The sequence below is a fragment of the Carassius carassius genome, chromosome 38, assembly GCF_963082965.1.
Source record: "Carassius carassius chromosome 38, fCarCar2.1, whole genome shotgun sequence".
Classification (NCBI taxonomy): Eukaryota; Metazoa; Chordata; class Actinopteri; order Cypriniformes; family Cyprinidae; genus Carassius; species Carassius carassius.
In genome coordinates this window covers 13317772-13333700 of record NC_081792.1, presented here as the reverse complement: position 1 = coordinate 13333700, position 15929 = coordinate 13317772, and the positions used below count along the sequence as shown (strand labels likewise).

At 36.6% G+C, this 15929-nt stretch overlaps 1 protein-coding gene across 3 annotated transcripts; it reads left to right on the top strand.

Annotated features, from left to right (window-relative positions):
- Positions 1 to 2000: 2000 nt before the first annotated feature.
- LOC132119380 (integrin beta-6-like) lies at positions 2001 to 15924 on the top strand. 3 transcript variants are annotated; one of them, XM_059529258.1, is made up of 17 exons: positions 2001 to 2166; positions 5338 to 5407; positions 6343 to 6422; positions 6692 to 6890; positions 7159 to 7405; positions 7529 to 7694; positions 7789 to 7950; positions 8623 to 8718; positions 9064 to 9153; positions 11036 to 11170; positions 11426 to 11691; positions 11764 to 11915; positions 13429 to 13651; positions 13768 to 13862; positions 15332 to 15448; positions 15547 to 15713; positions 15826 to 15924. In XM_059529258.1, exons 2-17 carry the CDS (start codon positions 5353 to 5355, stop codon positions 15913 to 15915), a joined length of 2340 nt encoding a protein of 779 aa, XP_059385241.1. In that variant the 5' UTR covers positions 2001 to 2166; positions 5338 to 5352; the 3' UTR covers positions 15916 to 15924. The 3 variants fall into 3 exon arrangements, with proteins under 3 accessions (XP_059385241.1, XP_059385243.1, XP_059385244.1); XM_059529260.1 differs by lacking the exon at positions 2001 to 2166 and adding an exon at positions 5126 to 5244; XM_059529261.1 differs by lacking the exon at positions 2001 to 2166 and adding an exon at positions 5150 to 5213.
- The last annotated feature ends 5 nt before the right edge of the window (positions 15925 to 15929 follow it).

The following is a 15929-nucleotide window of genomic DNA, read 5'->3' as shown; positions in this document are numbered from 1 at the left end:
TGTGTTATATAGATAGGAGATCTGTCTCAAACTTTTTTTAGTCTAAATACTGCCATCACCACCACAGCACCCTGTCAATCAAAACCCACATCCTGAACCCCACAACGGAAAGAGACTGTCACAGTCAAAGAGCAAAACTGATTTTGCTGTCATATTCCAGAAATAAAACATTTTAAATGCCAAAGTGTATTACAAAGTGTTGGATGGCATTTTGAACTAGCCAGGTAAGATATTTTGACCAAAATTGGCCCTGGTAATGTGCAAAATCAGCATTAATTAAATAATAAATTAAACAACAAATCTAATTTAAATCAAAAACTACTCATGCTGCGTATATGCAGCATCTTTGTTTGGAACGTGATTAAAATTAGTTTGTTTATATGAAGAGATTCATTTTATTTGTATTATTTATTTATTTGATTTGGGATTTTTGGGACACCTTTTCATTTATAATTTGTCTTAAATCAAATTTTGTTATAAAAATCATAAGAAAATCATATCATGAAATCAGTATTGTGAATTGTATTATACATCACTATAAACAATTGCTAGACATTTTATTATTTTATTTTTTATTAAACAAAATAATAAAGTTTTCTTATTGGGGTTAGTTAAGGGGCTGGTTTGTTAGTCTGTTGTAATGTGAAGTGATGTTCTCCTTTTGAAAAGGCTCATATAAATGCCAGATCTTGTTTTGCTTTGAACAACTGTAAGATAATTATCTTCATTTGAAACCATTGAGAGGTCTGTAATGCTTCTGAAGTCTCTGTGTGTTTGTATGTGTGAAAAAGTACAACCACAAAGTTTTTCTGCCCACATTATTTCTCTTTGACTTTATATAAAAGAGACATTTTCCCTCAGTGTCTCATTGTCTCTCTCTGTTTCTCCACGTTCCATTCATAGTTCAGTGAGGAAGAATGAGGAGTGAATCTATGCCATTCATTTCTGGTGAGTGTGACTGCAGCGCGCGAACACACACACACACACATGGTGGGGAATTTCTACCGACTTCAGTTGTTTTTGTACTGAGCTAAAATTTTCTATCTCTTTATCCCTCACATAACGCTTTCTGTGTTTTTAAATTTACATTAAAATGTAATTTAGTATCTTTAGAAAGCAATTTTCTTAACTGAAACCCTTGGCTGCTTTTCCCAATGTCCTTGTTAGGGCATTAAATTAAAGAAAACTCTGGGTTAAATACAAGCTCAATTGATGGCATAATGTTTATTACAACAAAAATGTAATTGACTCTATTCTGTTCTGTTCAAATCTCTATTTTCTATTTTTTTTTTTAAAGCAAAAATCCAGAGTATAGTGAGGCACTTGCAATGGAAGTGAATGGGCCAATTTTGTATTATTTAAGGTGCAAAGGTGTTGAAATCACTTTTTCAGTTGTTATAGGATTACATTAAGGTTAACAAAACTATACAATATTATTTACCTTCACACAGAAAAGGTTAGCAAGAGTTTTTTTTTTTACACTAAAATCATAACAGGCATATTGTTTACATCTTGTGGCTATACAACTGAAATAGTTTTACGGATTCGGAGTGCCTCACTGTAATCCAAAGACAAGACACAATTAATTTTTTGTGGTAGTCAACATTAGATCACAAAATTCTCGGAACAGAGCTTGTATTTAACATGAAATCTTTTATAAGGCCCTGACGTAGGCAAAACCTGAGGCACGTGCACTGGGCATGCTAAGACCTGTTACAAAACTAAAAAAAAGCACCTGACAATGATGGTGAATACTTGCCACAGAATCAGTTTCGCTGTCTGACAGACAACAGAAAACCCCACTGACCTACATGCTGCGTGCACACACATTCAACAAAATCCACAGTCACACATTTGGCCTGTCAGTCTCTGTCTCACTAATGAAGAAGCTTCACGCTGTGTGTGTGTGTGTGTGTGTAGTACTGCAGTTGCTGCCGTCATTCAGGCAGAAAAGTGTGTGTAATATGTGAGAAAAAGGGGTGAGGAAGGGAGGGCAGGCGTCATGCTCCATTAAGCCGCTGTGATAGTTTGAGCGTACTATTGCTTCCGACAAACACTTCCAGCCGGACGGACATTCACATACTCCAGTACCGCTGTATCCCACTTGCTGCTGTGGTTTTGGTTTTGAGAGAGAGGACAGCATGCTAGCTGTCAAGGCCTTCAGGGGTGAGTTACTCCAATCTGATACAGCCAAAATGTACTTTGAGCAAGGTGTCCTGCATGTCCAAATTTGATCTGCTGTTATGGGAAGAAAAAGTACAATAGGATAGGATCAGATAGGATCAGATAAACTCTCAGAAATAAAGGTACAAAAGCTGTCACTGGGGCAGAACCTTTTCAAAAGGTACAATTTTGTACCTATTAAGTTCTAATATGTACACTTTAAGTGCTAATATGCACTTTTAAAATACCAAAAAGGACCCTTTAGGTGCCAAAATGTACCGTTTGAAAAGGTACTTTCCAGTGAAAACTTTTGTACCTTTATTTCTGAGAGTGTTCGATAGAATGGGATAGGACAGGATAGGACAGCATAGAATTGGATAGGGATAGGAAGAGATTTAGGATGCAATACAAAAGGATAAGATATGATAGCAGTGTTGCAGCACTCAAGTCCAGACTCAGACTCAAGTCTGTCTCAAGACCAAGACCATATTTTAAGCTGGTCTCGATAAATAATTGAAAATATGGCCCTGGACACGTACTTGAGACATAAATCAAAAGATTTATGCTCTTAATTGATGACCTTTCTCTTTCCATCCCTTCATGACTGATTTCTTACATTTAAGTCAAATTCCAAATGTCATTGTTCTAAATGGAAGTGATCAATCAAAATCCTTTTCAAAAATCTGTTAGTGAAGGGTATGATGGTCAGTGGTCATGAATATTGCCATTTATGATCATGTGATCCTGTGTGGACATCCTTGTTCTTTATTCTGAAAGATGAGGCGTTTTAAACAAATAATAATATAATTAAATAAAAATAGAAATTTATACAATCTGTCCCAAATAACACCCTTCTGGGAGAGTAGTGCATAGTAATGCTTGCTTTTGAATTAGGCATTGGATCTTTCTTGTATATCTTCCTGTTACATACTGTATATACAATTCAGGAAAGTAAAATGCAATCTTTGAAAATTTAGTTGTAGAAATTAAATTAAATGTAGAGTACATGGTTAAAAATGGAAAAACATGGGGGGAAAAAGTCCCCAGTAATCACACATGTCTCAAACTGTCCTCAGATTTGCCAAGATCCAAATGAATTTTAGAACAAACAGAGCTGATACTTTGAAATTATATACTGTGTAACAAAGTCTATTAAATCTAAGATTATGAAAGAGTAACATCTACACAATATTTCCATGCTGACCTAGAATTATGATTGTAAAAATGAAAACAACCCATTATTTAATCTATTGTTTCAACAACAATGACATCTATTGTGAGGCCTCATCCACTTGTTCACACTGGTAGCAATCCAAACAATTTATGATCGGATGTTAATCATTACATTTAGTCATTAAAAATAAAAATGAAATTGAAACCTTTGCTAATTTTATAGAACCTGACCAGTTAAACATTGACATTGTTTTATCTATATATGTCCTTCTGTGGTCTTCAGACAGAGACTGAGTCATGGCTCCTCACAGCCAATGTCAGGCGTGGCTTACACACACACACACACACACACACACACACACACACACACACACACCTGTTTTCAGCCATATAGAGAGGAATGTGCCACATGCAACCACACTCAGCAAATATTAATATTACTCAAAGCCATGGGGATTCCCACAGGCTTTGTTAACGAATAAGATCATCATTTATGGATATTTGGCAATGCATGGATAAATCAAAGTCAAAAGGTCCCTCAATGTGAGTGAACTGCAGAAAACTAAATATTAACTGCTAACATTTAATTTCATATAATTTAAAAGCTTTAGCAATACTATAGCAATGTATCAACTAAGCAATGAAAGAAAAGATAAACATTTATTTGTCGTTTCACACAGACAGCTATTTGTAGAAGAAATGTGACCAGAAATCATACATTTTTAGGGGTGGCAAGTGTGGCGACATGAGTGACAGGTGATATTTTACATACAAACGTGACATTACGGGCAACTGTCAATGGGAGTTTAAACAGTGAAGCACTTGTGGCAGGAGAGTCAAACAGGAATGACTACTAGCAACCAACAGTTCAGTGCCTTGGGCCTCCAGTGATCATTCAGTGTCAGTCAGGGTGTTATTTATGGGGGTTCACGGGACCCTGATTCCCCTAATTAAAGCTAAAGCAAATCAGAATCAGAATGAGCTTTATTGCCAAGTATGTTTACACATACAAGGAATTTGTTTTCGTGACAGAAGCTCCTCAGTGCAACAGAATGACAGCAACAGAACAAAAAACACATAATAAAAGAATTAAAAAAAATACAGTAGGTAATACTTATAGTATTAGTTAGTTATAGTTAGACTACAGTTAAACAGTATTACAAGTATTTGTGTTTTTTATAATTCATGAAAGTACATACATTTAAACTGTGATTTCAAATGTTTCAGTAACCACAACAGTTAGGTTGCTAGTCAGTGTACACTAAACACTTACAAAAAAATATTGTGTGTTGTATAAAAATGCCTTTAAGTTTAAAATTATAGCTAACACGAGATATTTGGGCAACACAAGAAAAAACATGACAGATTGCATTTCAAAAAATACACTGAAAGTCACTGAATAATTCACATGATGCTGTGAACGCTCATTTAGGCTATGCATTGTCTATTAGCCTACATAAACACAGATTTTAATTTCCCTCTGATTTTAAGAATAAATTACGGGTAAGGTTAGGTTTAGGGGTAGGAACTGGGTTAAATCTGTAATTTTGGAAAGTAGCCTAATGTTGATTCAGGATCAACAAAAGATGTTGATCCAGGAACATGTCTTACTTGGCAAATAAAACCATATTTCCATAAGTGAGAGTGGAAAACGCCACATTACCACAAGTGCCACACTAACACGTCATTAATATATTAAAGTGTGTTGATAATCGTAGGCTACTTCATTTAAGTCAGTGTACCATTTCTTACGTCAAGAGCTTTAGAGAGGCGGTTGTATTGTGACACCTGAATTTGAGAGAGATACCTGCCGTTGTGAGATAGTGACTTACCTGTTGTGTTCTCGCTCGCACGGAAGTGCATGTAAGGTTGGGCAGGTAAGCGCACGCGCTGAGTCTGACTGTCCAGGTGAGCTCAGACCTGCTCGCGCTGCATGATCGCATCCCGCGTTTGTTTGTGTGTGAGTATGAACTGTGTTTTTTCTCTCTCTCCTGTGATCAGAAACCGTGAGGACTAATGGGGATTGTTTTACTCTACCTTGTCCTTCACTTCTGGCTCGCCACTGTCGGAGGTAAGACTGAGGAACATTTTTCATCAATCACACACATACACATAGGCTACGAGCAGTTTCGTTCCTCGTTCAGCTTTAAATTCAGGCTTTAAACGTAATCATTTAGCCCATTGACTTCATTATTTTAATTAAAATATATTTGTTATTAAAAATTTAGTTATTTTGATAATCTGCATCAATATAACAACACTTATTAATTCTGTCAATTGAAATGTTCTGTGAAGAAATGTACATTTACATTGTTTAATATTGTGAGCGTCACGTCGTGTTTTCCCGAGAAATGTAAATAGTTCTTTTTACTGTCACATACATTATAAATAAATATCCATTATATGAAGATTAAAAAAATATGAATCACATTCAAATGTGACTTAAAACTTGGTACATGAAACACAAGTGTTACTGTCAACAAATTAGGCTACTGTCATTTAGAGGAACAAATTCATCCTAACATCACAAGACAATAACGACAACAAAATTAACATAAAAACTATATATATATTAGTAAACAGTAAAAAAACAAAAAAAAACATTAATGCTACCATTCATGCCCCAGTGTATGCTGGGAAGACAGAGAATGGGACTGAACCACAAACCCATTTTCTTTTTCTAGTGTAAGCATATTTGAACTTTCAAAAGTGTCAGTTCATCTCAAATGCTATGTTTATTGGTTTCACTTAAAAATACATAAGCATTTATTGTTGTAATAGTAAAATATGAATAAGCTGCAGTAAATGCAAGTGAAGAAAAACAATACATTGATTTAAGAATAATTATTAGTGTACTTTCAGTCTAGTGCCCAGACTACTTTTTGGCAGACAGCAAAAATATCAGCTGACTTTCTATGGTTTTGATGTTGCGTGAGAAACTTTGTAGCATTGAGAAAAGCGAACCGCATCCACAAACCACCACGCTCTGCTGTTTTGTGTGTACAGGGACGTGTTCTCAATTTAACGCTCTCTCCTGTGACGAGTGTCTGCAGCTGGGGCCACATTGCGCCTGGTGCACACTACAGGTAACACAACTGATGTTGCTTTCAACATTTTTCAGAATGCATTAAACAAACTCTTTATATAATGTAGCAACAATAATAGTACATTATTCTTTGCATCCTTTTTTTATTTATTTAAAAAATTGCCTTCAGGAAGGTGCATGGAGCACCAAAATATATTTTTAAGAGAGGTTCGTCAATCAGCTTATTTTGGATCACAGTGTTAGTTAATTCTGTCACTATGCAACACTCTAAAGTGTTACCAATAATAATTAACATGATTGTTTATCTAGAATTTCACCGACTTTTTCTCAATCAATGAGAGATGCGACACACCAGAGGCTCTTCTTCAGAAGGGATGCTCCGGCGAATTTGTGGAGTTCCCCGTCACGAATGTCAAAGTGCTGAAGGATCAAGGCTTAGGAAAGAGTGCCAGCCACACTAATGTTTCATACATCGCACCGCAGAAGTTGCTCCTCCAGCTTAGGCCAGGTATAGAAATGGGTGACACAGATTTGAAAATCAAAGAAATGTCTCTCTCTACCCACAGCTGCTCCTCTGCTGGTGAGGTACTTCCCCGATGGTAAGATTAGAAATATTTAGTCATTCAGATACAGGAAAACAACAACAGAGGAACTACATAATATCTACAGGTTATAGTGGGTGCCAAAGATAACTCTGACCTGGAAAACATTTGTACCACACTGGAATCTTAAAATGTAAACCATTTTGAGCTTTATTTATCATTTCTCCTCCACAGGAAGTCAGCTGACCTATCAAATTCAAGTGCAGGAACCGGAGGACCATCCGGTGGACATTTATTACCTCATGGACCTGTCAGCGTCTATGATTGATGATCTGAAAATGATCAAAGACTTGGGATCGACGCTCTCCAAAGAGATGGCTAAGCTTACAAGCAAATTCAGACTAGGATTCGGTTCCTTTGTGGAGAAACCAGTTCTGCCTTTCATCAAGATAACACACGAAGAGTTGGCCAATCCCTGCAGGTGATTCCCATGATAGACCACCTTAGCCAGATCTAAAGGGTCTGCCGGTATAATCCAAAAATAAGATGAATGGGACAGTGTCAGACAATAGAACCCCATTTTTAACACTTTTGTCTTTTGCAGGAGTGTTGATTATGAATGTCTCCCCACATTTGGATACAGACATCTTCTGTCATTAACAAGCAGTACTGATAAGTTTAATGAGATCATCTCAAAGCAGCAGGTATCGGCGAACATCGACGTTCCAGAGGGCGGTTTTGACGCCATCATGCAGGCTGCTGTGTGCGGGGTGAGTGGGTTTCCACAGACTCCCTTGAAATCCTTTGCTTTTATGGAGGGATGCTTTTTTGTTCCAACTTCTGGAAACGTCCCTCTCAACGCAGGACAGGATTGGCTGGCAGAACAATTCCATGAAGCTGCTGGTGTTCGTGAGCGATGCAGATTCTCATTTTGGGATGGACAGCAAAATGTCCGGCATCGTTGTCCCCAATGACGGAGAGTGTTACCTGGATGACAGCAATGAGTATTCCATGACTGCCCAACTGGTAGGGTGAAGTCTGATACATGATTAATTTGATACAAATAAAAATAGAGGCTGTGAGGGATAGATGTAGTTTTTGGTAACACATTTTCAATATTTTTCACAGCCTTGTTGTCATTTGACTTAAATGAAACCAGGGCCATTGCTAGTGGGGTGAAAGGTGGTGATGATAATAGGGTACCACGACAGTTGATGGGCCACTGCTGCGCATCGTCACTAAAGCGTATCATTTGCATGTGGTTTTAAGCCTTGTCATTTAAAGCATTCAAACAGATGCATAAGAACTCAACTGAGTGTTCACACAGTGAGTTCGGTGCCCACACAAAGAGCCATTTCTCCGATGTACAAACTTTGAGTTCTCCTTCGCATTCTCTTATAATTAATTTTTTTTTAAAGAAAAGAAAAGAAAGCTTATAATTTTGTGAAAACGTCAAGTAATGATTCAGAGTATTTAGATGCTATAAATATAACTTAAGTTGTATTTAACCTAGAATATTCCTTTACAAAGTCCAAAACAGTAGTTCTTGTATAATTATTTTATTTTAAACCTAAATGAATTGAATAATGGTTTTTAAAACAAATTAACGTAGTTCCATTCTGTCTCCTGTAGTATTTTTTGTGAATCTGTTGTCTGACTGGATGTCATGTTTTTGGTACTTTTGTCCTCTATATTTAGGAGTATCCAACATTAGGGCAGCTTATCGACAAACTGGTTGAAAACAATATCCTCCTCATATTCGCTGTGACTGAAAATCAGAGACAGAACTATGAGGTGAGAAAAGAGCAAGGGATTTTTCTCTCCCATGTTTATTCATTTATGAGGCAAACAAAAAGGCATGTGTGGAACCTGAGAGGACCTGTGAAGAAAGATATATCAGTGTGTGAATAGACAGCATGAATCACTAGTGTGTTCAATTCTCTTTACAACATGTTCAAACACAGGCTTTATCACATCACCCAGACCGACCTCTCATGACAAATATTTTATGTTTTCTGAGTTCTCCTTTTCTTTCGTCTTTCCTCCATTTCTCCTTATCGCTCTTCCACATCTCAAATTCTGTGGCTACTCTCCAGGAGTTTGTAGTTGATGTTTAACCACCTTCTGCCTTTTTGATAGAATTATGCAAGTCTGATTCCTGGTGCTACTGTGGGGGTGTTGGCATCCGATTCAAGGAACATTCTGGAACTCATCATGACCTCATATAAGGTACAAGAATGCATTTTAGTCTTAACAAGTAATGTGAGAGTGTTACTTACTTACTTAACTTTATTGTCCTTAAAAGGCAATTCTATATGTAGACAGCAGTATACATGCACTTACAACAGCAACACTACACACATAAAACACACATTTATAATAAGTCTTTTAAAAACCAGTTTAAATCTCCGGCCAGAAGGAAGCAGTTGAAATTCAATCACAATGGATGGGTGACATCCGTAAGGACTAACTGGCCCTTCTTAGTCACCTTATATTCATACATTTGTGTGATAGTCCTTAAATCAGTCCCCACTATTTTACTGTACATTTTAACTATACTATTTAACTTAAACTTAAAATAGATTCAATAAAACAAGTATAAAACATCTTCATATAAGAAGCATCCACATGAAAAGTTCAAATTTTTTCTCAGAAAATACATGCGTTGAAGAGCTTTCCCGTTAATCATATCAGTTCTGCCTCAAATTTTAATTTATCATAAAATACAGTGCCTAAATATTTGTATTCTTTGACCACTTCTACCTGATGTGCCTTAATGATGGCAGGCAGCACAGGTACAAAGTTATTCTTAGGAAAGTCAATGAACATCTCTTTTGATTTAGAAGCATTAATGTTTAAAAAGGAAGCATTACACCATTGAATAAAATAATCGACTACTGGACCATGACTTCCATCTGACTCGATGAGGAGAGACACAATCACAGAATCATCTGCAAATTTAATAATGTGTCTCTGACACTCTGACAAAACACTCTGACAATCATCAGTATATGAAGAAAACAAGAGAGGGGGACAAAACATAATCCTGTGGGGTACCAGTAGAAGGCAACAATGCATTGGACAACACCCTATTAACACATACTTTTTGGCATCTGCTAGTTAAAAAATCCACCAACCAACATGCAATATTGAAGTCTAAATTAATGGTCATGCACGTGATTTTTATGCTTTGCATATTTTAATGATTTAAGGAAATGTTAATTAACAAACTGACACAGACGAGGTTTTGAGCGATATAGTAATAGAAAGTCTTTGAATTCTATCTGTATATATATATATATATATATATATATATATATATATATATATATATATCAAGATCATGGCAAATAAAATTTCTGAGTTGGCCAATACACACACACACACACACACACACACACTGTTAATCATTGAGGAAATGAATAAAAGAAGAAACCAAATGATTAATGAATAAATTACCAAATTGAGTATGAGAGGATTATTTTCTCAGAATTATTTCTCATGCAGATTTGTCATCTGTTCACCTTTTCCTTTAACCCCCTCTGCTCATTTTCTTGAGAATCGCTGTGTTCACAGAGCATGCTTGCACTTGTTCTACGGCTGTTGTTTGATCTCTTCATCTCTGTTCTCCATCCCCCATTCTCTCTTACCTCTGCCTTCACTCCAATTTTTTATTACGCCCCTCCACAAACTACCTGAGGGCTGCACATCCCTGCCTACCTGACACAGGCCCACCATGGTGCCGTATTATGGTAGTGTAAAGTCTGTGACAAACCCTAGTAAATAAGCTATTTACATAAATACAGCATTATATAATGACCACTAAACATGATTTTCTAAATAGCTGTGCTAGTTTAATATCTCTCATGTCACTCTACTTAATCTCACAAATTAAATTATTTATTTGTTTTATTTTGTGCTTTGCTCTGTTTTTTATTTTGCATTTGTGTTTAGTTTTTCTATTTTGTTTCAGTTTTGTTTACTTTAGTTTTTTTTAGTGTGTCCTAATCACCCCATCAAGGTTTATTTTCAATTAGTTTTTACATTTAAAATATTTTACAAATCTTAATCTTCACACAGGACTTTTATGTGTATGTTGTTTAATTGACAGGAACTGAGGTCAGAGATCGATCTGGAGGTTCTGGGCAACACTGAGGGTCTGCAGATTTCCTTCACAGCACTCTGTCAGGATGGGACCATCATCCCCGGATGTAAAAAATGCTCCAATGTCAAAGCTGGTGATGTGGTCAGTACTTCATTCAGTCATCCTTTACAGAAATGCATCCCTGTTAGATTAAAACAGGACTGAAGCAAAAAATAAAAATATGTATCTGCTCAATGAAATAACAAATCTGTCACACGCAAGTATGATATATAAAATGCAATGATTATAATGTTATAATAGGTTGTTGCTCTCATTGTGCTGTACATAACAGCTTTATTTGAATCATACTCAATTTTTCAAAGAAATTCAAACAAGAATTATCTTTTTTTCACTTAGGTATCTTTTAATGTTACTGTTGAGTTAAAAAGCTGTCTTGCCGGTCTACGGAGGTTTTCCTTGCGGCCTGTGGGTTTCCAAGATGCTCTGGAGATCGAACTAGAGTCTCAGTGTGTGTGTCACTGTCATCAAACCCCTGAAGTGAACAGTGCCTTCTGCAGCCGAGGCCGCGGGGCGCTGGAGTGTGGCGCCTGTGTGTGTGATCCAGGCTTTGTGGGGCCGAAGTGTGAATGCACAGAGGGTCAAGAACAAATCAGTGACTGCAGGTGAGAACAAGCATCATGGAGTGTTTCCTGCGAGGCATGCTTACATATTTTAATGTACGATGTGTGTGGCAGGGCACATGAAGGTGCAGAGATGTGCAGCGGCCAGGGCGAGTGTTTCTGCGGACAGTGTGTGTGTCACCCGTCTAGTTTCGGTCGTGTGTATGGGCCATACTGCGAGTGCGACAACTTTTCCTGCCTCAGGTTCAGAGGAGAGCTTTGCGGAGGTCAGTACCCAGTGTAACCCTGTCTCAAGGTTTGAGTGGAGGAAAAGAACCTGCTGACAGAGTGGGAGGGATATTTGATCCACTCCTGCACTGTGGAATGTTAATGAAAGAATAACACGCTGATAATTGCCACAACAGTTGCTGTACTCGGGAGGATATGGGACAAAGGGTTTAAAATGGCCATCCCATGTTTGTATTTATTTACATATCGATGTTAGTGTGCAATGTGAGGATTTTATATTTACTTTAGGGCTGTCAATATAGCGTGATAATCATATATATATATTTTTTTAAAATAAGGAATTTTCTTACCATTGGAGAATTCAAGTTTGAAGCTTTTGTCTTAAAGGGGTCCTATTATGCTCTTTTACAAAGTCTTGACTTTTGTTTTGGGGGTGTACTAGAACAGGCTCTCATACAAGGTTGTTCGAAAAACACATTATTTCCCACATATTTTACATTATTACAACACCTCTCTCTCTAGTGTGGCATGAACGGCTCGAATGGTTCCTGTATCAAATATGAAGGCCAGCCTTCTGGAATACAAAATGTGCTGTGATTGGTTAGCTGGGCCATAGTGTGTTGTGACTGACAGCACTCGGTGCCTGGTTGGAAATGTCCTGCCTCTTACAATAGCTGCATGCTGCAAGCTTCAGTTTTAATATTGCGTCAAAATCAAATAAATTTGAGCATGATTTAAACCAGGGTGATTGCAACAACTCTAAACTCATCTGTCTTGGGAACACTAGCGCGTCTCAGACGTTGCCTTGTCTAGTGCAGCTCAACCAGGTCTCGTTTTATTCGTCGATCTTTGCGATATTGCAAATCCCGGAAAATATGCATTGTAGTCCAAACGATTCATTCCTTGTAGTTTTTGAAAAGTGATTTCTGTTAAATAAAATAACTCCTTTCGAATTGGACTTTGAGCTTTGTAACTTTGCAGATATATTTTTTATGCTCAAACAGCAACATTACAGACTAACTAATAGCACCCCTTTAAAAGTGAAATGTTTTCAGCAAATATTGATCACTGATTGTTTTTTTATTAATTAATCAATATATTATATAATTAATAACAAATTAATGAACTCACAAAACTGATTTATTATTAATTAAACATTTTTATTTATTTTTTTACATTTTAATATCTCATTACTTTAACAAAGGCTGTATCTCATATGCTCACCATGTCAGAATTTATTTACAGATACAGTAAAAATTTTAATATTGTGAAATATAAAATAGCTATTTTCAATTTAAATTTATTTTAAAAAGAATATATTTATTCCTATGATCAAAGCTGAATTTTCAGCAACATTACTCCAGTCTTCAGTGTCACATGATCCTTCAGAAATCTTTCTAATATGCTGATTTGCTGCTGCTTGATTTTATTGTGGAAATTGTGATACTTTTTTTTCAGGATTCTTTGATTAATGAAAAATGTAACTTTTGATCTATTTAATGCTTCTATGCTAAATTAAAATATTAATTTCCTGTATGTGTGTTTGTGTAGGTCACGGGGAATGTGAATGTGGCGAGTGTGTGTGTCACAGCGGTTGGATGGGAGAGTTCTGTAACTGCAGCACCAGCAAAAACTCATGCATGTCTCCAGATGGTTCCATCTGCAGCAGACGGGGCAAGTGTGTATGTGGGAAGTGTGAGTGTAGCGTTCCCGGAGCCTCAGGAGAGTGGTGCCAAAGGTGCTCAACCTGTGGAGATATCTGTAGCTTACCCAGGTAAAGACATCCATGTGCATCTGTGACTGAAGCTGAGTTTCATAATGAATATGCAGCATTTAAAGTCATTTGTTTTGGCTACAACCTGGTTTGAATCATTGTGGGTCGTCCCACAGGACTTGTGTGGAGTGTTACCTCAAAGCTAAGGACCCGTTGGACGAGTGTGCCGTGAAGTGTAACTCCCTACATGTCACTGTCAGCAATTCCACAGGTCAGAGTCCATTTTTGTTTTGTTCTCTGCAGTGTCCATTTATCAGTGGTCACAAGGTAACTTTTTGGCATTATTTACTACCCTCATGTCATTCTAAACCTGTATATTCAAAGTCTTCTGACTCATAGAAAATTATATTATACCTTCTATGGCAAGATGTTTTAATCTATAAAATGTGCTATCATAGTGTTCCTGTAGCTCAATTGCTTTATCAAGGGCAATGTTGGGGGTTCGATTCCCCGGGAACACGATAGGTAAAAATTTATAGCCTGAATGCACTGTAAGTCGCTTTGGATAAAAGCGTCTCCTTAATGCATAAATTTAATTTAATCTATTTTTATGCTACTGGTACAATTCATTAGATACTAGTGCTTATTTCAATAATGACTAGTAACTATGCTGCACTTAACTATTTATAACTATTCCTTACTAGCAACACATTTCAAATTTTTGCTGTTGACTTCTATAGGGATCGGTCATTCAGATATCAACTCTTCTGTTCTGACTAGTATATATTGCAATTGGGACTAGTACAAATGATAAAAATCTGAAATAGTATGTTAGTAGTAACAGTAGAATAGCTACTAGTCACAACTCATATAATTACTAGTATCTAATTATAAGTACTAGTATCTTTACAAAGTTACTAGAATCTAAAGAATAAGCACACGTAGCTTATGAATACGTAAGTACAAGTACTTAATAGAATAGATACAAAATAAGAACTATTAACATGAAAATAGATACTATTACGTTTAATGGATTAAATGTTAAAACGGCTCAAAATCTGTCTTCATAGTCTCCTTTATGCATGTACAAAGCAGAAATCCTTTAGATTGTCCCTCTTGACACTTCACAAAGGAAACATGCTCCTTAGCTTGTTGTGTGTAGAGTCTATTGTCGGGGACCATTGGGTTTCAAAACCCTCGAGTGTCTATACAAGATCAGCCTATTATATGAACCGTGAGATCACAAGCCACTGGTGCTGTGTGTCTATACGCTCTCTGACTGGGAGACAATCAAAAAACACAAAACACTGTCTGTCTTTGATAAAGACACAAGACAGACAAAGGAAAGAGATATTAAGAGTTTGTATTTTTGAGAGGGGTAATATCATAACTGCATAACATGGTATATATTTAAAAGAATTTGGAGAATATTAGCATTCATTTTGAGGACAAAAATGTAGTAAGGAAATTGATTTTACCCATCAAGAGTAGAGTGGATTGTGAAAAGGGATTATTATAGGACATGTGGTTGGAGAGGAGGGGTTTAAAATAGAAGAGGTCTTGGTGATGTCATCAAATGGTTTTAGAGGCGGACCTACTGTATAGTTTTTTTTAAATTAAAGATTCAATATGTGATCAGAGAAACATTTATTTTCTTTTTGATAATTCAAGACCATTTATAAAAGAAAAAATAAAAAGGATCAGTTTTGGTTTTATGTTAATCTATGTTTTTATTGTCAGATTTTGAAGAGAGTCTGGCGACACTGTGCACCTTACAGAGTGAGGACCACTGTCCACTGTCTTTCAGCTTGGTGGACAGTGATCATGGCAGCATCATTTACAACCCCAAGCTTTACGGTTAGACAAATTTTTATATCTATCTATCTATATATATCTATATATACAGTTTAACTTATTTTAGTGTTTGTGTAACTGTTTGTATAATTCTCCTACAGACTGCCCTGAGCCGCCAAGCGCTCCGTTGATCGCTCTGGGCGTGTGCATGTCTGTCCTCATTATTGGCATTATGCTCCTTGTGATCTGGAAGTTTCTTATTTCAGTCCATGACCGGAAAGAGGTTGCCAAGTTTGAGGCAGAGAAGGCAAAAGCAAAATGGCAGTCGGTATGCTAACATTATCAAGAAAGCATTACACAGAATTTTCTATTCATTTTAATGTGTTAAGGACCCAATTTACTTTAAAATAATTGTGTTTTTGTCCATCTTTTATCCCTAGGGCACGAATCCTTTATTCAGGAGCTCGACGTCAACATTTAAAAATGTGACCTACAAAAGCGCAGGGCAGCAGAAGACTTATATTTTTTAGGGCTACTGAAACAC

Coding starts and splice junctions, on each gene's coding strand:
- LOC132119380 (XM_059529258.1), top strand. CDS start 5,353: ATGGGGATTGTTTTACTCTACCTTGTCCTTCACTTCTGGCTCGCCACT. Junction 11,692..11,763: donor GAACAAATCAGTGACTGCAG/GTGAGAACAAGC, acceptor TGTGTGTGGCAG/GGCACATGAAGGTGCAGAGA. Junction 13,652..13,767: donor GATATCTGTAGCTTACCCAG/GTAAAGACATCC, acceptor GTCGTCCCACAG/GACTTGTGTGGAGTGTTACC.